The 22,996-nt window shown below is 41.6% G+C and overlaps 1 protein-coding gene across 4 annotated transcripts in view; it reads right to left on the minus strand.

The window, feature by feature from the left end:
- Positions 1-22,996, minus strand: part of FBN1 (fibrillin 1) — a 210,942-nt gene that overhangs the window by 11,415 nt on the left and 176,531 nt on the right. For 3 of the 4 annotated variants that reach the window (XM_081838597.1, XM_081838595.1, XM_081838596.1), the window contains 14 exons: positions 22,219-22,347; positions 21,047-21,166; positions 19,499-19,624; positions 15,239-15,388; positions 14,173-14,238; positions 12,867-12,983; positions 12,331-12,450; positions 10,374-10,496; positions 9,212-9,343; positions 6,970-7,095; positions 6,208-6,414; positions 4,198-4,323; positions 2,969-3,091; positions 2,142-2,258 (listed from right to left, as the gene is read on the minus strand). In XM_081838597.1, coding sequence (XP_081694723.1) covers positions 2,142-2,258; positions 2,969-3,091; positions 4,198-4,323; positions 6,208-6,414; positions 6,970-7,095; positions 9,212-9,343; positions 10,374-10,496; positions 12,331-12,450; positions 12,867-12,983; positions 14,173-14,238; positions 15,239-15,388; positions 19,499-19,624; positions 21,047-21,166; positions 22,219-22,347 — 1,782 coding nt within the window. Of the gene's footprint in view, positions 1-2,141; positions 2,259-2,968; positions 3,092-4,197; positions 4,324-6,207; positions 6,415-6,434; positions 6,599-6,969; positions 7,096-9,211; positions 9,344-10,373; positions 10,497-12,330; positions 12,451-12,866; positions 12,984-14,172; positions 14,239-15,238; positions 15,389-19,498; positions 19,625-21,046; positions 21,167-22,218; positions 22,348-22,996 lie in introns of those variants that run through there. The other variant, XM_081838598.1, reaches the window with a different exon arrangement.

The following is a 22,996-nucleotide window of genomic DNA, read 5'->3' on the forward strand; positions in this document are numbered from 1 at the left end:
AAATAATTCTTAACAACAAAGTAACTGACTGTTGGGTGAGATTCATGATGGAGATCCCTCTGGAGGGAACTGATGACATTGCAATGGCTGCTGAAGGAAAATTACTGGCAGAGATACAAAAAATGTTTTGTCTGGTGGGAACCTTGCAAAAACAGAACACAATTATGACTGAACAGTTGATGACCTTCAGTTTTAAACTTAACGACTCTGTCAATGGAACTAAACAAGTGGAAAAAAAATTTGCAGCTGCAGAAGGAGAGATAATCCTATGGGGGGAAGGAGAAAAAGAAAGAGTTCAACAAGAATGCAAACAGAAACCTGTAACTTTTGGGAATCAAAGAAACAAGGAGGATGACTATGGGATTGCAGATCTGCAGGGCCAGAGGAAGAGAGAAGCCCCTGGAATAATCAGAATATTGAATCAACAAAGAATGAACAAGTTCAATGGGGACTTCTTTCTGGGGCTGGACTTTGGGAGATTTGTTGTCTTTGGTCAAAAACTGTCTTTGTTTGATTTGGAAGAAAGAAAATATGAGGAGCTGCTGACAGAACTTCATGGAGAAGGGAAGACCAACAAAGAGGACTATAAACAAAATCGGCGGAGAGAGGCTAACTGGGGCCTGAAGGCCTCGGATGTCAGAAATCCAGGCTAAAACTGTTGTTTATCTATTTGGGTAGGGGCAAAGCGGGGGCAGGGGGGAGGGGAATTTGGGGTGGTAAAAACCTGGGATTTGGAACTGAAATATTATGATTTTAGATTTAATATTAAAAAAAAAAAAAGAAAAAAAATAAAAGGATGAATTTGTGGGAGAGAAATTACGCCGACCTTGGAGAATAGATCCAATATGGGAAAGGGAACATGTAAAATTATGATAAGTTAAAAAGGGGGAAAAGATAAATTGGAAGGAAAGAATTGAATAATTTTTAAGAGACCTAATAAATAATTTGCTGAGCTATGTAGTGAAAATGGAAGGTGGGCAGGGGAGTGCGGGGAAGTCATTGAAAGAAGGAGATGAAAATTTGGTTGTGTTTTGTTTTGTTTTGTGTTTGTTTTACTTTTGTTTTGATTTTTTTTTATGTAAGTTTGTTTTGTCTTTAAAATTGAAAATTGAATAAAAATTATTTAAAAAAAAAAAAAAAAAAAATTTAGTCCAAAACCCTGCAATGCAGGAATCTCAACCAAAGCATCCATGACAGGTGGCCATCCAAGGTCTGCTTAAAAACCTCCAAGGAAGGGGAGTCCACCATCTTCCATAGGAGCCCATTCCACTGTTGAACAGCTCTTACTGCCAGAAAGTTCTTCCTGATGTTTAGTCAGAATCTCCTTTCTTCTCCTACCCTCTGGAGCAGTAGAAAACAAGCTTGCTCCATCTTCCATGTGACAACCCCTTAGATATTTGAAGATGGCTATTATATCTCCTCTTGGTCTGCAATTCATCTATGACTAGGATTTCTCAAATCCACTTGACGTGCTGCCCGTGGCAACTAACCATATCCTGGACTAAGCTCCTCTCCCATCCTCTGGATACTCAACACACTGCCAACAATTTGAGTTTTACAGAAACCACTGGAGTGCGTTGTTTCTGCCTCCCAACATAAAAGCAGATTATGCTTTCCATTTCGTACATTCTCTGCAGTTCCCTGAGACTTTGTGGGGGAAGGTTTTCCCCAAGTGCTCTACATCCGCCACAGGAATTGGAGGAGGGAAAGGGTTGGTGGTGACCACAAATAGTGTCTGGCTACTTAGGCAAGCCCAAATTGTGGACTTCTGGCTATGCCTTTGCCTATAAAAAGTATAAATCCTCAATAGCATCCATTCAAGTGGCTGTAGGAAGTGAAAACTGTCAGATGTATTTGAGTTGTGTCATCACAAACAATTCTTTCTTCCTTGATAGGTCAAGTGATGGAGAAAGATCCAGACCAGTAATCAGTCATGAATATATGAATATAATAGAGGAAATATGTAATGGGGAAATGCAGAAAGGTCTTGGCCTTTCAACCATGTAGTCTGCTCTAGATTGGTGTTGTGGCCAATCTAGTTGCCAGCCATTGTCATATATTATGATATTGTAGTGTGTCCAGCAGCAATGCCTGCGAGATAGGAAAAAAACAAATAAATCTCAATCTTCTTTGTTACTCACCAATACATGCTGAATGATGTTGAGTAAATCCAGGGGGGCATTTACAAGTAAAGCCCCCAATGGTGTTGACACAAAGGAACTGGCAGTTGTGCTGCTTGGTTGCACACTCATCGAGATCTAAAAGGAAAACATACACTTTTCAATTTCTCTTCTTCATAAAGGCAAAGGAGCAGAGTGAACCATAAGATGTAAATCCAGCGAAGCAGAAAGTATCAAGGAACATTGCCCTTGTCACTTTTGATGGAACATTCTTTCTATTCTTCTGGACCTGGTAAAATTTATTTATATAACATTTTTGTGCCATTGTTCAACTCTAAAAAAGAGCCCCCAGGGTGGTTTACAACAGTGAAGTATCAATACAATTGAAAAGAAAATTCAAAGCCAAAGCAATTCACTGCCACATTTATCTCAGGAGTGTGCATTTGATTAGTTGTGAGTGCATCCACATTCAAGATTGCTTCATATTATCCTCTTAGAATGCACTCAACTATGAGCATGTTAGGGGGACAATTCTGTCTTTCACTAATGCAGAAAAGGTGTTTGTTTTCCATAACACAAATTCTGCATGTGCTTGGGTTGTTTCTTGTTTATGCTTAGGGTCTGCAACTGGGTAACCCAAGGTAAAATAGAGGCCAATGACAGGCTCTATCTGTTCCCTTACTTGCCAATTTAAGGGGGGGAAAGAGGCAATGAAGCTTGCAAGAGAACTTGCTGTCAGCCACTTTATCCCTTTATTCCTTCTCAAAATAGCCTTGCAAGTAAACTAGCTCTTTACCACACGTATAGATACACCTTTCAAACAATATCCACATACGAGCAACTTTTACCTTTGCAGCTTCTCCCATCCTCCTGCAAAATGTACCCTTTTGGACATGAGCACTGATAACTGCCCTCTGTATTTTTGCAGATAAAATTGCAAGGCTTTGGAGACAGGTTGCACTCATTCAGATCTAAAGTAAAACAAGACAAACACTTTTCATTTATATTAATAGCGTTGTGGTATCAATAATTACTGCCCCCCCCCCAGTGACTGATTAAATTTATATGCTGCACTTCAGTGTACTAGGTCAATTTACAAAATATAAACAAGGATCATCAAAATACAGTAATAACTGCCAACATATGTCTGGATTTTTCTGGATGTTTTCCTGATTTCCGCCCAGACACTGCTGCCAACTGCAGTATTCCGGATATGTCCAGGATAATGGGACGTATAGCAACCCTACTTCTACTAATTCTTCTAAGAAAAACATTTTTACATTTGCATTTTACTCCTCGGGAGCTGCATGATGAAGTGATGATTGGATTGCATGAAACATTCTTTTCATTACTTTTTCTTCCCTGCTTTGAGTTGTTGTAAATCCCTACAAGTTCAGCTGCTACTGGCTTCTTCTGGGCTTTTCTCTTTCTTTTTTCTTGACTACTTTATATCCTCCTGCTATGTCACCTAGGCAGGATGCAACCTTCTAATTTGGGGTGGGAAGCTTCTGGTTCTCCAGATGTTGATGGACTATAATGCTCATCATCCATCAATGGCAATGCTGCCTAGGACTGATAGCTACACCTGGAAGGAAAGTCTTCCCCACCTTATTCTAGACATTTCCTTCTACTCCATAAAACACTTCTTTTATAGAGGCTTTTCTCAATCACCATTCTTGTGCATATTTTGAAAACTGCTATCAGCTCCTTTATCCTCATGATCCCCCATGTCATCTACACTACAGCTTTCTCAGGCCTTTAAGGCCATCACTTGAGTGCCACCTTAAAATTTAAGCATGCGTGAGGTTACCCACACAGATTTGAGCATGACAAAAGTTGAGGTGGCATGGTGAAAAGCACCTAAGCTACATGGCAAGGCCCTCAATATTCATTTACCAAAGAACCTGTGACCTCTCAAAGGAGGTTGAATTCCAGCTTCCATCAGTCCCAGCCAGAATGGCCAATGATCAAGGGTGATGGAAGTCACTGTACGGAAACATAGTTCCTCACCCGTCTTTAACAGAAAGGAAAGATAAATAAAATGATTATGTCTGCATATAAAATGAGAGAAACTTACCTATACAAAGGGTGCCTGTTATATCTGTAGTATAGCCCTCTTTGCAATTACAGCGGTATGATCCTCTCTCGTTGACACATTCTCCATTCTGGCAAACATCATGAATAACCTTGCACTCATCAATATCTGAAATTCAATAAATAGGACTATAGAGAAGGCAAAACAAAAGGGGGAAAACGGCATACCTGGGTTCAGTGCTACTCTTGTGCTTTTGCAGGAGACAAAAGTAACTTATCAGTGAAGAGAAAAACATTGATCCTACAATTTAGGAGGATTGTATATATAAAAAAAGGAAAACTGGCGATTTCATGCAATTTCACAATGAAGGAAGAAACCTCAAAATGAGATGGAACTAATGGAGCAACAGCAGACCTAGGAGTTGTCAATTAAAGTTTAGCAAATGCTGACCTTTCCACTTGGCTCACAACCCAAGTAATGCATTGAGCCATAGTCATTACATTTCTTCTCCCAGCTAGATGTGGGAATCACATAGTGTGCTTTATGACCATGTTCTGACCCTTAGGCCATATTTTCACTTCCTCCTGCCAGTCTGAACAGCAGGAAGGCAGGGGAGGGGAAATGTGCAAATAACATTATTGTAAGGGACATTCCTGCATAGACACTGTTGGACATACCAGTGGATAAACAGTCGAAGCAATAGAAACAAGCTGAAAGACCAACACCTATGTGAGCTAGATACCCCCAACACAAACACATGCACTTACTTGCAATGGCCATTATCACCCAAAGTCTGCTACTCTATCTGGCTCACCCATACCCTCTTCTGCTACTCCTTCATGTTACATTGCCTATTGCTAGACTGTTTCTTTGTTTCTGCAGCACTGGATCTTCTATTTTTCCCTTGGCCTTTGCTGTTCCTGAACTACAACAGCATGTGGGAAGGGAAAGCTTTTTGGTTGGCTGCTTTGGTTGGTACATAACAGGGAGGCTAGATCCTGAAAGAGAAATTGCCCTTTCCAAGGTTTATTTGGTTTTGGGGTCGTCCGTCCCCCCCCCTCCAAGAACAGCTCGGATTGCATGGAAGAAGCAGTCCTGCGTCTGCCCCAATCCTCATTCACTTGAGTCTCAAATACCAGGGCTCATCTTTCAATGGGCAGGCAATGCTTAACCCCAGAAATGATTTCATGGCTTGTGTTTCAGTACTTTAGTCAATGAAACCTGCTACAGCTTGGGCCAAACTACTGTATTTTTCGCTGTATAAGACGCACTTTCCCCCTCCTAAAAAGTAAAGGGAAATGTGTGTGCGTCTTATGGAGCGAATGCAGGCTGCACGGCTATCCCGGAAGCCAGGAGAGCAAGAGGGATCGGTGCGCACCGATTCCTCTTGCTTTCCTGGCTTCCGGGATAGCCGCGCGAAGCCTCTTTGGGGCAACGGGAGGAACGCTCCCCCTGCCCTGAAGAGGCTTGGCACGGCTATCCCAGAAGCCAGAACAGCAAGAGGGACCGCTGCTTTCACTGTGCAGCGATCCCTCTTGCTGTTCTGACTTCGCTGGAGAGGTGCTGCGCAGCTTTCCCTCTGCACAGTGCCTCTTCAGCAAAGCGGCAGGAGAAACGGAGCCCCTTCCATTTCTCCTCCCACTTTGCTGAAGGGGCGCTGCGCAGAGAGGGAGAGAATGTTTTTTTCCTTGTTCTCCTCCTCTAAAACTAGGTGTGTCTTATGGTCGGGTGCATCTTATAGAGCGAAAAATACAGTACATGTTACATACAAGTGTATGGTGACCTTTCAATTAAATAAAAATAAATGAAAAGCCACTTCAGGAGGCAATTTAGGGTGGCTAAACTGCTGCCATGGGAAGAGTTAAGTGCACCTTTGGCTTCATTGTTCTCAGCTAGACCTTCTCAAAACAGTTTTTGGTTTTTTTTTTAAAGGCTGATGTGCTACTGTCTAGCCCTATGAACTTCAGGCATGTGGCCCAGGCCACCTAGCTACAAATTAAATGTCTAGTTGAATCGATATTTTTGGTGCTTAAGTTTCTTAAACAGTCATACCATCGCCACTGGTTGTAAATCCACGGCCAAGAGGACAAAGTTTTTTAAAAGCTACAGTGCCCAGGAAGGGGCAGATCTCACAGTTGGGTCCCCATCCACGCCCGCCATCACAGCAGCATTCAGATTTGGTCACAGGGTTCCTGTTGCTTGATCCAATCTGGCACATGCTCTGTAAGACTTCAGTGAAGCAGTAGCCTTCTCTCTTGTCTGCAAAGCAAATGAACGTCTTTTGCAAAACGCTGACAAAGAGACTCTGATTTTGGGGAGCAGGAAAGAGGGAGACAGGGACTGAAGCAGGACTATAAGAGAAAGAAGGGCATACTTAGCCATATTTAGCAACTGTAACAGGGAGAATGAAAACCAGGCAGCAATAAGAAAGAGGACATTAAGTCTGGAAGAAAGAAAGAAAAGTCATTGAGTGAAGAATCCAAAGAAGACACAAAGGAAGAAATAATCAGAGTTAGAATATTCCAAATAATTGTTAGGTAACAACAGAACAATTCAGTGTTTGATTACATAAAAACAGAAGCAGATTAATAGCTAGATTCACACAATTCTGGCCCTCCTAAAGTTATGTAGATAAATATTTGAAGTAATGTACCCAGTAGTTCCCTATAATGACAGCTGAACAGATAACACAGTAAATTTCAGCTGAATTTAACATGCTCAGTTAACAGATTTTGTGATAGTAGGAGAGTTCACTAGTAAGAGATAAAAAATACTGCTCTGACCCATTCCACTTTTCTCTGGCCCAACACCTACCTATGCATTCATTCTGAGCTTCGTTGACGGTGAAACCATCATGGCATTCACATTTGTAACTTCCTTGTGTGTTTACGCATCGTCCATGTTCACACAATCCAGGTTTGGTTTGACATTCATTCTCATCTGTATATTTTTAAGGATATGCCACAAAATTATCACCATTAGTATTTCCACATCTACATGAAGATGCAGCTAGCTGTTAACTTGATTCGAAAGCAATATATATTTATAGGAATATTTTTAAAGCGCAACAAAAAAACCCCTGACTTCTCATTTAAACTATACTTACCATGAGTGTTCAAAAATGGATCGAAATATACAATTACATTTGTTTCCTATGACTTTCCGCAGGACAATATGTATTGATGCTTTATTATCTTAGGGTCAAACCAGACGAATTATTGACAATCTGTGGTCAGATCTCTTGTCTCTTTTAATTTATTTTAAAAGCAGATGGGTGGAGGCTGAACTGGATCAATCCAGTTGCAGGCCCAGATGTCGTGCTCCCCAGTTCCCCAACCCTCTGAAAATTAAAAGACAACTGAGGCCACAACTTTATTGAATACAGATGAAAGAGGTTTGGCTTGGGCATGGGGCAATCAAAATACTTCTGGTCCATCTGCCAGAAGTGACGCATAGGTCAATCTGAGCAGGGGTCCCCAAGGCTTACATCAAATAGGGTGACCCCCACAGGGACCACTGTCTAGGGGAGCGTCATTGGCCATCGTCCCCAACTGGGTGTGAGGAAATGGCAACTCCCCCAGACCCCTTTAACAAGATACCCCCAGCATCTGGAGGCGCAGGCAGAGTACAACCTCGCCTCCATTCATGACAAGGATTGTCCCAATGCCCAACCCAGTTGTGACGATTCCCAGGAGGCAGGCAAAACCACCAAGCTGGAGCCAATTTGCCTGGTGGACAAATTCCTACCCGGCCCCAAAATATGTCAACCACCGTAGCCACAGCAAGGTCATTTGGCCAGCAGCTTGAAACAAGGGAAGGTGGGTGGGGAACCTGACGAGGGAAAACAGGTAAGGGCTCCAGGTGCGGGCCTGGAGGAGGGGCCAGGGAGTGGACCTGAGGGAAGCCTTCCTGCTCTGTCAGCTCTGCCCCTTGGTCCAGCCTGTATTCAAGACTGCATCCCCATTTGCCAATCCTGAGTGCAGGCTAGGATCTGGCTCCTGACAGGTGGCGCAGGCTATGCCCACGCCTCCTATCCAGACAGGATGCTGATCCTGAGATCCCTCGCCGGGGCCTTGGAGGAGCCTGTGCTGTCCCGCAACACCACCGCACCAAGAGGGTGAGCGGACAACACACTACCATATTATTCAAAGAGATATAGTAGATTCAGCTGCAGACTTCCAGCACTTAATCTAGTTTTGCCCTTGGATGGCTAAGGATCTTAACTTATTCTCTGGTGCCTTCATGGCACATTACAATACATATTTTCCCGTGGAAGTTCAGATCTTATGAGCTTTACTAGGCACTGCACTGTTGTGCTTTATATGCTTCTTTCCACACTGTAAGGACAATAAACTAAGCTAAGGGCTTATCCTACCCCTCCACTTTCCTTACTGCTTCCTCCCCAAGGAAAATCCAATCTTTAGTGCTGAATCGGAACAAATGGCAATTGGGTTTTCCACAGACTGCTGTTTGTTCTGATTTAGTGCTAAAGAGCAGATTTTTTGGAAGAAAGTGCAAATCCACTGGGACCTGTGCCTAGAAAGCACATCGCAAGCCGAAAACCACTCAGGCCTATGCTTTTTGGCAGGAGACAAGCAGAAGTAAGGAAAAACCCTAAGGTTCATGCTAAATGACAGATCACTCACATGAGAGAGGAAGTGTCACCTAAGCTCTGGGTACACTTTTCAATTGTGATTTCTTGAGCGGCCTGCTACCCAAGTATCAAAGGATGGTATAGCAAGGAACAAATCAGAAATATGAACCAAGCATACATAATATTTGCATTTATGAGGAATTATCCTCTGGAAATCATGTGCTGTATTCCAGATGAAGTTAGTTGCTCTTAGGTCCCACTGAAATCACTGAGATAGGTAGTCATAACTTAAGTCCCATTGATTTAGTTAGTCTAACTATTTTAGCTTGGTTCTAATCCCTGTCTCTATATATCTAGACAGAAAAATATTTTCCGGAATCTATTATAGTTAAGTCATGTACATACATTAATCTGAAATCACCATCTGCCATTAGAATTTCTAGGAGATTCATCGTTACTTACCCATGCAACCTTCACCATCTGGTCTGCGCTGAAATCCTGGCCCACATATGCACATGTATGTGCCTATTAGGTTTTTGCAGATCATTTGCTTTGAATCACAGTCGTGAATTCCATTTTCGCACTCATTCTGATCTGAAAGACATATGCATCGTTGGCAGAAGGTTGGTGAAAGATCAAAATAGCTCATTCTTACTTTTCAAAAAGCAAAAGTGTAAAAACAACCAGTGACTCTGTCTCTGTAACGTTTTGGGAAGAAGTGTGTACATCAGAAAAAAGCAGATAATCTGTGTTCAAGCTCTGTGTTATCATTTTTATGCTGCTGATTCTAAATAGAGGTAGTTACACTCCTCTGTTTAGATCAGATTTATTTGTGGGATGTGGCCATCTCAAAGACACTCTCATAATATTTGTTTATCAGTGGTACTAATGATTCAGGTTTTTTGACAACAGGGAGGGGGAGAAATATGTACACCACACTGAGCTTCTTGGAGGAAAACTGGGATATAAACTAAATGTATGTATGTATGTATGGGGACGCGGGTGGCGCTGTGGGTAAAACCTCAGCGCCTAGGGCTTGCCGATCACATGGTCGGCGGTTCGAATCCCCGCGGCGGGGTGAGCTCCCATCTTTCGGTCCCAGCTCCTGCCCACCTAGCAGTTCGAAAGCACCATTAAGTGCAAGTAGTTAAATAGGTACCGCTTTCTAGCGGGAAGGTAAACGGCGTTTCTGTGTGCTGCGCTGGTGCTGGCTCGCCAGAGCAGCTTCGTCACGCTGGCCACGTGACCCGGAAGTGTCTGTGGACAGCGCTGGCCCCCGGCCTCTTAAGTGAGATGGGCGCGCAACCCCAGAGTCGGACACGACTGGCCCGTACGGGCAGGGGTACCTTTACCTTTACCTTTTATGTATGTATGTATGTATGTATGTATGTATCACACACACTAAGAGGAGAAGAAGTGAACAAGTGTGCATGCACACGAAGAAGTGTGCATGCACACGAAAGCTCATACCTAGAACTAACTTAGTTGGTCTTTAAGGTGCTACTGGAAGGAATTTTTTTATTTTGTTTTGACTATGGCAGACCAACACGGCTACCTATCTGTAAGCAAGAGGAGACTTTGACTGACAGTATTGTATAATTAACAGAATTTCCAGGAATCCTACCTTTGCACATTCGCTTGTCTTCTCTGAGGACGTAACCTGCAGGGCATTTGCATTCATATGATCCAAACGTGTTCACACATCGGAAGGCACAAAGAAGAGGATTCTGGGCACATTCGTTTACATCTGTATAAACAAACATAAAAACCAGGTACAAAATAAACAATTTTTTTTTAAAAAAAGCACCTAAAAGTGGCTTTACTCCTTTATGCCTACTCTCCTGCAATTAAGAAACAAAACAGATTTTAATGTTTCTACCAAGGGACCTTAAGGGCTCCCCCTCTTCTTAATCCTTTTCAGAAAAGAATGGATTTGGGCTCATGCTGTACCTTTCTCCTGGCTCAATGTGCCCTTCAACCATCTAGGGCACCCGGTAAGTTTTCAAACTTGCAAGGTATTGATGCTACTCATTTTTGTTTTTTTTTCTGCATCTCTGCTTTCTTAAGATTGTCTTTGCCCAAACATTATATCTATCCTCACTCATATCTCTCTCTCTCTCTCTCTCTCTCTCTCTCTCTCTCTCTCTCACACACACACACACACACACACACACACACACACACTCCTATGGTCATAGGACATCACACATCACAATTTGAAAACTTATTAAGTCTAGCACCTTATTTTTCTAGAAAAAAGCACCGCATATTAGCTTTTGTACTGGGATTGTCAGTTGGTGCAAGATTTCTGAGATTTAATTTTGACAGAAATGACAAATATGACTAAAGAAACTATTGCTTGTTGTCCAAAATTATTGCTACTGAATATTTTTTATGATACCAATGTAAATATATTGTCAAAAGAATTGGTCCTATATATGATCTTGGTTCTACTCAGAGTAGGACAAGTGCTGGATACAACCTCAAGTCATTTCCCCAAGGTGTTATTCTATGCCTCAGAAGATAAACCAAGATTTTGCATACTCATGGAAATCAGGTTCCTGGAAGTTTCATATCCAAACTGGGATACTGATGTAAGCATGCATGTTACAACATCCCAGATACAAGGAGCCTTGAGAGATGGCATTTCCAGGGTGACTGATGTTCCTGAGTACTCATGAATGCTGCAAAGCTGTATGTCTCAGAGTCCCTGCACAAAGGCCCCAATTGCCACTGAAAAGTTTAGTTAGGGGTAAAAGGAAGAGACTGATGGGAGCTTGCGAGTGTGTTTGGGTGATAACAGAGGATGTTTGGGGCTCATTATGCTGAGATGTCATCAGAAAGGCAATTGAGTTGCTGAATTTTGGAACTGGGCTCGGGGTGGGGGGAAGAAGCTATTAACTGAGTCCAAATCCCAATCAAGCTCCTCAGAGTATGCCTATTAGTACCATTAAGGACTAAAACACTTCTCAACACTGGCTCTGGCCTGGTGGAATGCTCTGTCTCTTGAGACCAGGGCCCTGCGGGATCTGATCTCTTTCCGCAGGGCCTGTAAGACAGAGTTGTTCCACCTGGCCTTTGGCTTGGAGCCAATTTGATTCCCTCCCCCTTTCTTTTTTCTTTTTCCTTTCTCCTCCTGTGATGAGGCTGCATTTTAATATTTTAATGCTGTATTTTAATCTTGTTTTTAAGTTGTATTTATTCAACTTGTTTTTATGATTGGTTGTTAGCCGCCCTGAGCCTGGTCTTGGCTGGGGAGGGCGGGGTATAAATAATAATAATAATAATAATAATAATAATAATAATAATAAATATGAAGAAATCCTAACACTCAGCTTGCACCTTTTCCTCTTTCCTCCTTTCAACTCATGAATCTGCTGTCTTTATTTCATTCTAAACTCAAGCAGCCATGGCTTTGCCCTATGCCTAGAACAAAATATTGGACTTACTCACTACTTGGTTATCTCACTCCTTCTCACTAATGAGAACAACAGCCTACTGAAAATCATGGATGTCAGGACTGAGCATGCCTTCTGAAGAAGCCCACTCAGTCCTTTCTGGAAGGAGTCAGTGGCACTCACCTTCGCATGTCACCATCGGTCCTGGCTCAAACCCTTCCTCGCAAGAACATTCGAAACTTCCAATAATATTCGTACAAGTTCCGTTTCCACATGGGTTTCCTACAGAGCATTCATCAGCATCTGGAAACATGAAAAACAAATGCACAGTATGTCATAAAATAGTCTGAAGCCTGCAACTCCAGCAACCTGCCAGATTTTGAGACTCACAGAGGACAGGATTCAATTAAGTTGTTACGCATGCAGAACTGGGTCTGCTGATGCAAGGAAACTTCTCTACTTCTCCTCCCCACTGTGTTGTCCCCTAAATCTGCTCTGGAGGGTTAGGAGGAAACTCAGAAAATATTGAGGGGAGTTTGTGAGGACAAGAAGAGGGAAAAGTCCTGATGCACAAGTGGACCTCATTTCCCGCAAGCACACCCCTACCCAAATATTCATTTGAGAACAGCAAAAGGCATTTTACATTGGCTTTACTTATACTTGTGACCTGGCAGCTTAGGAATTCCAACAGCAGAATAAATACTTGTGCCATGACTTACCTATGCATTCAGTTCCTTGAAGGTTGTAACCAAATGGGCACTCGCAGCGGTAGGAGCCATCTGTGTTGATACACTGCCCATTCTTACATCTATCTGGATCCTTACACTCATCCGCATCTTAGCCCCAAAATTAACCAAGCAGAAAAGGGAAAGAAAAGTTTACTGATGAATCCTGTGCGGAATTGCATTCTGTTGTTAATAAATGCAAGGCGAGGAGTGGTTGATTTATCGTCCATAAATACAAGATGAAAAGATAGGTGCTTCTGCACTGTACATAGTTCACAGTTATGGACAGAGTGGCAAGAACATTTGACTCTTAACGTATGTAAACAATTTTTCTTTCTCTTATAAATTAAATACAGGCAAACACATCACAAATTATTTAACGGTTTTTACTGTGAACAACCACCACCACCTTCTTGCACACAAATTAGCCAACTTCAAACCACCATTGGTTATGTGGCACAATATCAGTGAACATCAACTTCTATAATGCTTCTTTTATGCTGCAATCCCATGTACTCTTCCCTGGAAGTAAGTTACACTGACTGCAGTGGGGCTTACTCCAGAATTTTACAGTACTGTAAATTTATGTCCCTTTCCCTCCTTCTTTCAGGTATCTTGTCTATCCATTTTCTTCTCTTCTCCCTCCTCCTTCAGGTCTTCGTACAGTTCCTTCTCTTTTGTGCTCTTGCTCTCCTCCTCCAACTGTGCTCCCCTCCCCCAAGTTCCCTCAACTTTCTGTTCCCCCTGCTGTTCCCCATGAGTCATTGTCTAGGTTGTAACACCCCTGGGGCAGGGACCCTACAAAGTGCCAGGCATAGGAACAGAGCTATATAAATAGTGGGGTGCCATCCTATAACCAGTAGCAGCTGGTGGGGCAGCACAAGTGGTGTCTCAGTGCTGTATGCCAAGGAGGCAATTTCCCCCCTGGCATTTGCTTGAAGTTCATTTCTCTCTTTTTTGAGGAGGGAATCTTTAGGGGTATCTTTTTAGAGCTGCTGTTGTCACAGAGAGGAGAAAAGAACCGAGCAGAGACTTGCTCACTCCATGCTCTCATGACATTGTGCAGAGTATCAAACGTTTCCTCTGGCAGAGAAAGGCCAGGAAAACCAGCTCCAAAAAAGTTCACTGAGATTGCTTTGAGCTTTGCAGAAACTGCATCTTGACCCAGAAGGAAATATATTTTGAAAAATAAATAGAACTGCAAAGAGCAGAGATTTTATCTGACAAAAAGGGACATTTTCAAACAAGGCAGAGAGAAAACCTCTCAAATGCAATAATACTCCAAGCACTAATTACTTACCAATTGGTTCGCCAAGAGGGCCAACCAGCATGCCGGTTCCGAATGGGCAAATCTGACGATAAGCTTCTGTAAGTCAAATCAGAAGAACAAACCTGCTTAATCTGGCAACTTTTATTTGTCATCTGATACATTAAAATGTTCATAACCTTGATGAAAATCTTCTAAAGCAGGGAATTGGGAAGGCTTCCCTCCCTGCCCCCCCCCGCCCCCGCCCCCTGAGGGCTGAATTCCCTCAGGGGCAAATGTCCTACATCAAAGGTGGTAAATTTGATCTGGCCAGCATGGATCCTTCCCTGGGCCATATTTGACATCAGGTGACAGCTAGGAAGGAACACTGGCAGCATGCCTATCAATTAATTGGCACTAAGAGAACACTGTCCAAGGTTCTTCTGTAACTTCCAAACAGGTGACAACAGGTGCAGGGGAGGTGGACAATTGTTTGGGGGAGGAAATTCCCAGACAAGTGGTGCAGAGAGCAAGACCAGACTCACATCTTGTGAAATTAATCAGGAGGCCCTATATAGCCCACAGGCCACAGGCTGCTCGCCATTGTTCAGAAGAACTGGATCCAAAGATCCACAAATGTAAGAAAAACATTCTGTAAATTGTCTACATAACAGTTTATGCAGCGCTATAACAGAATGGCTCTGTGACAGGTCTCATGCTTTCACTTGAGCAAGCAGACAACCACCTTTGACTTAACTTTTGTTTTTCTTACACAATGCTCTACTGTGAGGTATAAAAAACAGATTTCACTGAGTGAAAGTGCCTACCACATATGGAAGGGCATGTCTGGATTTAAGCCACTATGTGAGGAGGCCCTAACTGTGTCTTTCTATGCATTCCAGAGGCACTGCCTATATCCAGATAGGAAAGGGAAAGCTGTTCTGCTAGTAAATGAGCTGTAGATATGAATTCAATGTTATCTTGTACCTAAAGACGAGGTAACAACTTTACAAATGTCTCCTATCTCCATTGCTATTCCATGTTTCTATTGGGATCGTTCATTTCTAATTTCTCTTATGAGTAGGGATTGCAACAACCATTGAGAAATGTTTATATATACCTTCTCCATCACCTGGACACAGTTCACATGGGTCACCCCACCCTTCTCCATTCATATTGCAGCAACACTCTTGCTTGGAATGGTTTCTGGATTTAGGAGCTGAACATTTCCCATCTTCAAATTTAGTAAAGCAGAAGCTTACTCTCAAATCTAAACAAATAAAAACATAGTATATATTAAGGTGTTGTTTTTTTAAAAAAAACAACAACAACAAAAAAAACACCAAACCAGTTGAAGGTACTCAAAAAAGCCAGGCAAGTTGTTGATGAACACATAAAGTTTTGATCAATACATAAGGTGGTGATCTTGGTACTATTGTGCACATACTATGTTTCTATGGTATTTATCTGACAGTCTTCTGTTCTCATGATACCATACAGGAAATATATGGTAACACTTTAATATAACTGAATTATCTATACTTACTGCTTGCAGTTACAGTACCTATTAATTAATGAAGTATATACCTCTGATTCCGTATTTGAGCAGAAAACAAGATGTGTGCATGGCCTAAGGGCATCGACTGACTAAATATTATTTATTCTTTATTATTTAGCATCTTTTCACTTGTACATAATTTATGATAAAATGGTATAAAAAGGCAAACAACGAATAGTGCTAAATCAATGAAAATAATTATCTGAAAAAGCATACTGTAAATATTAATTCCAAGATATGATGAAGGAACACCATTTAATTACATAGTCAATCAACAAATCTTAGCCAGTATTTTCTGGTTCTCATTAAGCAAACGAGTTGTACTCTTTTTTTTCTTTTTTTGCAGCATTCCAGAATTTTAACAATCCATCTCCAACAGCTGGAACAGTATGAAGTTTCCAATTAAAAGCTGGTTCTAATTTTGCTTTAGTGACTGACATACCTGAAAGGTCCTTTCAACTGGAACATTCAACACACCAGACCAAACAGGAGAGAACTGCAGTATAAAATACTTTATATAAAGTAGAATCACAGTTTTACTTCTTGGGGCAGGCTATGTCCCTGGTCACCACGATGACTACAAATTTCCTCAAGGCAAACAAGGAGGGGAGTTGGAGTTTTTTAAATTGTAAGAGAAGTGTTTCTTCTTTTTCAGGCTTTCAATGTACAGTCGTACCTTGGTTCTCAAATGGAATCCATTCCAGAAGTCCCTTCGTCTTCCGGAAAACTTCAAAAACCAAGGCACGGCTTCAGATTGGCTGCAGGAGCTTCCTGCAGCCAATCGGAAGCCACAGAAGCCGCGTCGGACATTCGGCTTCCAAAAGATGTTCGCAAACTGGAACACTCACTTCCGGATTTGCAGCGTTCGAGAGCCAAAACGGACGAGTACCAAGGCGTTCAAGAACCAAGGTACAACTGTACTACTAAGGAGGCTCAATGAACATTCCCACTTTGCCAAAGTCCCAAAATATGGAAACAGGGTCCATAACAAGGGTGCTGGAACCAGACGGAAGGCTGAATAAGAAGAGGAACCATTGGGAGACAACAGCCCTGATGTGGAAGTGGCCAGTTCCTTTAAGCCAGAAGAGAAGCCTCTTCATGAGCAACAGCCTGTCTGTGACTAAAGGATTATTCACTAGCATATCAAGAGAGGCAGAAAGAAGGTGTTATTGGATATAAATAACAGAGGATGGGAAATATATTCTGTAGCTCTCATTGGACAGGGAGAAGCGGCAGGGTCCAAGTAACTCCATTCCTCTTGGCTAAGGCACAGCAGACCATAGCCTCATTATTATTATTATTATTATTATTATTATTTGGGGGGGACGTATTTGCAGAACTGACTTATGGAACACAAAAGGCAGGCACACGAAAGCATCCATCTATATCTCTTATTTAATTCCTTGCTATTTGTTTAATTTGTTCTCAGCCTATTCCCAGAACAATGGGTTTTTTTTAACCAAAGATCAGATCAAAGAAACCCAGAAAAAGAATATTGAAGTGGTCATTCTTAGACCTGTCCCTTTCTCCTTTCAGATGTGTTTGGACAACTGCCTGGCGTTCAGAAAAAGCATTATTGGTTTTGTATCACCACACTGTGTTATTCCAGCCGAGTAATCTAAGCTCTGGAGCAGAACGGAAACCGCAAGCATCTAACAGACAGACAGCTGGCAGCTTCTCTTGCTGGCAAAGGAACAGTCTGAGTGTCAGCTGCAAAACCAGCTGCTCACCCAGTTTTGCTGGATTCACAGGAGCAACATCCCAGGATTTATAAAAAATATTTCAATAATGAAGGAAGAAAACCTCCATGACTATTTATCCTGAGACAATCAGCCACAATTATGTATTTAAAATTAACTAATGATTTTCCTGTTTAACAAAATAATTATCAGTACTGCAAAGTGGCTTTTTTCAAGATACTGAAGGAAGTGTAAGGTAATTTAAAATTTAATAAACAAAGACTACCACTCATTTTCTCTCTCTCTCCACACACACACACCTTTAAATTGGGTGAGTATTGCTTTTGTTTGTTACTATGTTATGTATTTTTGTGTTTTTATATTGTAAACTGCCCTGTGATTCTTGGATGAAGGGAGGTATAGAAATTTAATAAATAACAGAAATAAATTAATTAAAAGGCCATTCCATTTCCTAACCCAGGAACATACTACAGCCAAATATTTGCTAGCAATAATAAATCAATTAAAGGTAATTTGTACATCTATTGCAATCCCTTTGCTCTCTTAAGTTCAGAGGCAGAGACAATAACAAATTGGGGGCAGGGTGTCACTAGAACTTTAAAAAAAAAATGCATGCAGCTAGTGTCAAAAATGGACCACAAAATTTTTAAGAACTTTATAGACTGTGTAAAGAACTGGATATTGAGGCAGGGGGTGGAAGCAGGGGGTTTCAGATGGGCTGGCCACTTTTAAAAATGCTCTTTGAACAAAACAAAATTATCCATTTTAGAAGGCTCAAGGTAGAAAACATTCCTCATCAACTTGGATTAAAATATATCCATACTTAGTTTAGAAAAGAATATGTCTCAAAGGGGCAAAATGGAAGAAATTGTCCCTGTAGCAGCGATGGGTCTTTGTGGTTATTTATTGTTATTTTTGACTACTACAGCTAATGAAGACTGGAACTACTACAGTGGTACCTCGGGTTGCATACGCTTCAGGTTACATACGCTTCAGGTTATAGACTCTGCTAACCCAGAAATAGTGCTTCAGGTTAAGAACTTTGCTTCAGGATGAGAACAGAAATCGTGCTCCGGCGGCACGGCAGCAGCAGGAGGCCCCATTAGCTAAAATGGTGCTTCAGGTTAAGAACAGTTTCAGGTTAAGAACAGACCTCCGGAACGAATTAAGCACTTAACCCGAGGTACCACTGGAGGTACCACTCTCAAACACTATTGCATAGAAGAGACCAAATAACACATTCAAATACAAAGAAGAGAACTTATGCAAGTTATAGGCAGCTGGCTTTCAACAGAGCATGTGGGGAGGAACATATTGATGTTAAGAGAAACTTTATGATGGAAACAATTACACAAAGGGGTGGAGTGCTCTCTTTTTTTGCTGGAGGTCTTCAAGCAGAGGCTGGACAGCCATCTGTTGGGGATGCTAGCTGTGGCTTTCCTGCCCTGAGCAATGGAGTTGGGTCAGTTGGCCTACAAGGCCTCTTCCAACTCTATACTCCAGTTGGTTCACTTCTGGCACATCATTCTTCCCATACTTCCACGGAATAAAACAGCAAGTCATATCAAGGGCCTCTGAATAAAAGAGGAAATCGCAGATTCCTTGAGCAAAGTTCCCATGAAGTTCTTTTTAACAACTTTCTTTAAGGGAGTAGCAGTTTCAACAGGGCAAGGCTAAAGCCGCAAGTATAAAAGATGTAAGACCTATCTAATTTATACAGCTACAAAAATTATACCACAAACACTCCTCCTCCTCCTCTCTCTCTCTCTCTCTTTTTCACCCAAGCAAAGGAGGCCAAACCACAGAGTGGTTTTGGAATTCTGATAAATGCTTGTTCTAGGCAGAATTAATCATACTCTCTGTGGGAAGAAGGAATCAAAAGCAGCTAGCCCCAAGCATGGCTGCACTACTGCCAGAATTTTGAGGTGGAGTCAACAGCCCTGAAGTTCCTGGAAAGAGTCATTGCTTTCCTTCTACTAGCTGCAAGTGCGAAAGGCAGAGGGAGGGCCCAGTTGCACTCTTCTTCCACAAAAGAGTTGTGACTAAACTCCAGAGTTTACAGGCCAGAAGTGCAGCATCCATTCTAAACAAAATAATCACTAAAGATAAGAGAGAAGCTTACCTTGACATCTGCGTCCTGTTGAAGACACTACAAACCCTTCAGGGCACTGGCAAGTGAAGCTTCCTGGAGTATTGTTGCAGGTGCCCAAGACACAGATCTCTGCCTCTTCTGTACACTCATCAATATCTGCAAGGGATTTATATTTTAGTGCTACAAAACTGAGCCATGAACAACAAAATATATACCTAACAAAGCCAGTGTCTTGCACTACGTAGCAAACCCCACTGTGGTGCTTCAGGAAGTTGGTATAGGGGTCGGCAGTTGTTAGTATTTGTACTGGTACTGTATTTGTTAGGAAATGTATTTCACAAAGAATGAATTGTGCTGGGGAAAAGAAAACCTATGTAACGTAATGTAACAGCTGCAAAATCTTGTGACTCTGATTAAGGTCAGAGAAATACTGAATCATTGGCATGTCAATTTGTTAACTCCCTTTAACAGTGAGTGAGTATGTGTGTGTTTTAGGTAGTGACAGGAGGAGTGGGAGGTGGAGGTTGTTGTGTGGAGACTTTGTGTCCAGAGGGGTTGGTGAGGACAGACAAGCTATAATTTATAGACTGTTTCAAAGGACATTTAGAAGAAAGAAGACCCTCTCTTGGGCTCAAGAGAGTGAAACACATTGCACTGGACTGTAGGATACTGCTTACAATAGTTGCCATCCCGCAAGTAAAGAGTTCTCTTCAAAGTCTTGTGTGTGGAGTCTACTTCATCACTAGGGCTTTGAGGGTGAAAACGCTGTTTCACTCTTCATGACTCAGAAAATAGCCAACAGCAATAAGCCCCATTCACACGCACCCATAGGGCATGGGAGTCACTTCTCTCCATGGTGCAATCTCATACTTCTGAGAAGCATGGGCATTTATTATGTGGGCAGGACACACTGGGTCCATTCACCAACCAGCAGTGTGATATCACAACACGATCTAGCAGTTCCCATGGCACTGTGGGTGGCATGTGAAGGGTACCATACCTTATATCCCCTATTCACTAGGAATAGTGAAGTGCAAAGCCCCCGGCCCCCCGACATTTTTCTGCCTTCTTTGTAGGTCAAAGCACAAAACTGATATAGGGAAAGAAGGAGGTGGCAAAACCCTCTGGAGGGAGCCCTAATGAGCCACTATCCAAAAAAGTTACCTGAATCTGTTCTCACTTGGGCAATTAATTAAAATAAGGTTACCAGATTTTTTTCAATGAATCCAGGGACACTTTTCATCTTCAATGCATTTTTTATGGGGACTGATTTGTAAATCCGGGGACTGTCCCCAGGGAACGGGGACGTCTGGTAACCTTAAATAAAAAGACACTAAGGAAAATGCCATGGATTACCATAGAGCTCCTGGCCAACTTATGGTATCATGTTTTGGTTCCTCTCCCTCTATTTCTGATCTTTTATTATTATGTGAGAAAATATACCGATCATTTGTGACTCTCTTTGCTCATGAACCCTCCAAAAAAGCTGCTGTAACTTTTTGCCCTACAAGGTATTTCACACTTGTCCTTTTTTTTAATCTAAAATTATTTTGTGGTGAATGAATTATCTTCACATACCATTACAGTTGTCATCTTGTAGGATGTATCCAGGGGGGCAGATACATCTGTAAGAGCCATCCAGATTTTGACATGTACCAGGTGAACATTTGCCAGGATCCAATGCACATTCATTGATATCTGCAAGAAGATATAAACAAAGGAATCATTCATTTTCAGGTGTCTTGATCCTGCTCATTTTATTAAAAAGCTGACATTAAATTTCAAAATTAAAACAAGGGATAAGATTCAGTTTCTTAAACAGTGTATGTACTAGGGAAAGATGAGGGATCATTAACTTCCATTAAGCAATTTGATCAAAGATGGTGATTGTGTCCTTTTTACCTCAACTTGATAAATGTCCTAAAGTGTTATGGTTAGAAGAGTTCCAGTTGCAAGATAATTGTAAAACTCAAAAAGAATTGATGATATTACAGTAGTACCTTGGTTCTCAAATGCCTTGGTACTCAAACAACTTGGAACCCAAACACTGCAAACCCAGAAGTAAGTGTTCCAGTTTGCGAACTTCTTTTGGAAGCCAAACATGCTCCGTTTTGAGTGTTACGCTTCCGTTTTGAGTGCCACGCTTCCATTTTGAGTGTTACACTGAGGTCTGTCTGTTTTTGTTATTTATTTTGCGTTTTTGTTTTTGCAGCTCTTTTTTTGTGACTGTGTGGAACCCAGTTCAGCTACTGATTGATTGATTGATTGATTGATTGATTGTGTGACTACAGTGCATTGTTTATTGCGTTCAGTTTATGAATTAATGGTCTTGTTAGATAGTAAAATTCATGTTAAATTGCTGCTTTAGGGGTTGTTTTTAAAAGTCTGGAACAGATTAATCCATTTTGCATTACTTTCTATGGAAAAGCGTGCCTTAGTTTTGGAACACTTTGGTTTTGGAACGGACTTCTGGAATGGATTAAGTTTGAGAACCAAACATTCTTTATGACCAAATGCCCCAGTGTGCAAGTTTAACAAATAATACATATGTGCTTAATAATGTGAAGGGCACATTTCAAGAAGATTTCATTTCAACTGCATTCAACAGTGTACTGGTTTCTATAAAGATCTGTGATCTCAGCAGAAAATCCACTCTGTATGTCTTCCACACATAGAAACATTGCCAGCTAACTCCTACCATATAGAACAAAACATGGCACTCAAATACTGCAGTTACGTTCATGACATACCAATACAGATCCTTCCTTCTCGAGGCATCTCATAACCTTCATTGCAGATACACTGGAAAGACCCCACATTGTTGACACATTTGCCATTTCTGCACAGATTTCCATTTCCAGTGGCGCATTCATCAATATCTAAAAGGAGAAAAAGGTAAGAAAGGCAAGAGTTAGGGGAGAGAAACAAAAAAAGGGGGAGGAAACAGAACAGCATTTTCTACTACTTTATTGGATTGTATTATTGCTTTGATGAATCTGTTGTCGTTTGCTTTATATGCTATTCAGTTTGATTACAATGTTCAAGTGGTTTTTTTAACGCTCAGTGATGCTTTTTGTGAGCTGCTTTGAGCTCAACATTTGTTGCTGAAAAAGCAGAATACTTTTCAGCTAAACTCAACTCAACTTTGGTTACTTACTGTAAATGTTCTTTCTGGGGAATGTGCAGAAATAAGACAGGGAGAACGAGTAGCTATTAGCCCCCACCATCCAGGCTAGCCTCTGTCCAACTTCTGCCCATAGCAGAGTTGGTCCCAGAGCATGAAGCAAGCATACAGAAATAGAAAACGTGAGTAAAGGGGGAAACATAAATTTCCTCCGAAGGCAGGCAGAAATGAATGCCAGGACTGCTGAAAAGGGCCTCAGCATTTTATAACAAAGCAGCAACTGCGGCAGCAACTAAAAGCACCTTAAGCCAACCCATCAGTTTGCAAGGTAGCATAGAAGCGTGAGCCGTCCAATAGTCTTATTTACTTGAAATGGGAACACCCATTCAGATTTTGGCATATCC

Source organism: Podarcis erhardii (assembly GCF_964252035.2).
Source record: "Podarcis erhardii genome assembly, chromosome: 14".
Taxonomy (NCBI): Eukaryota; Metazoa; Chordata; class Lepidosauria; order Squamata; family Lacertidae; genus Podarcis; species Podarcis erhardii.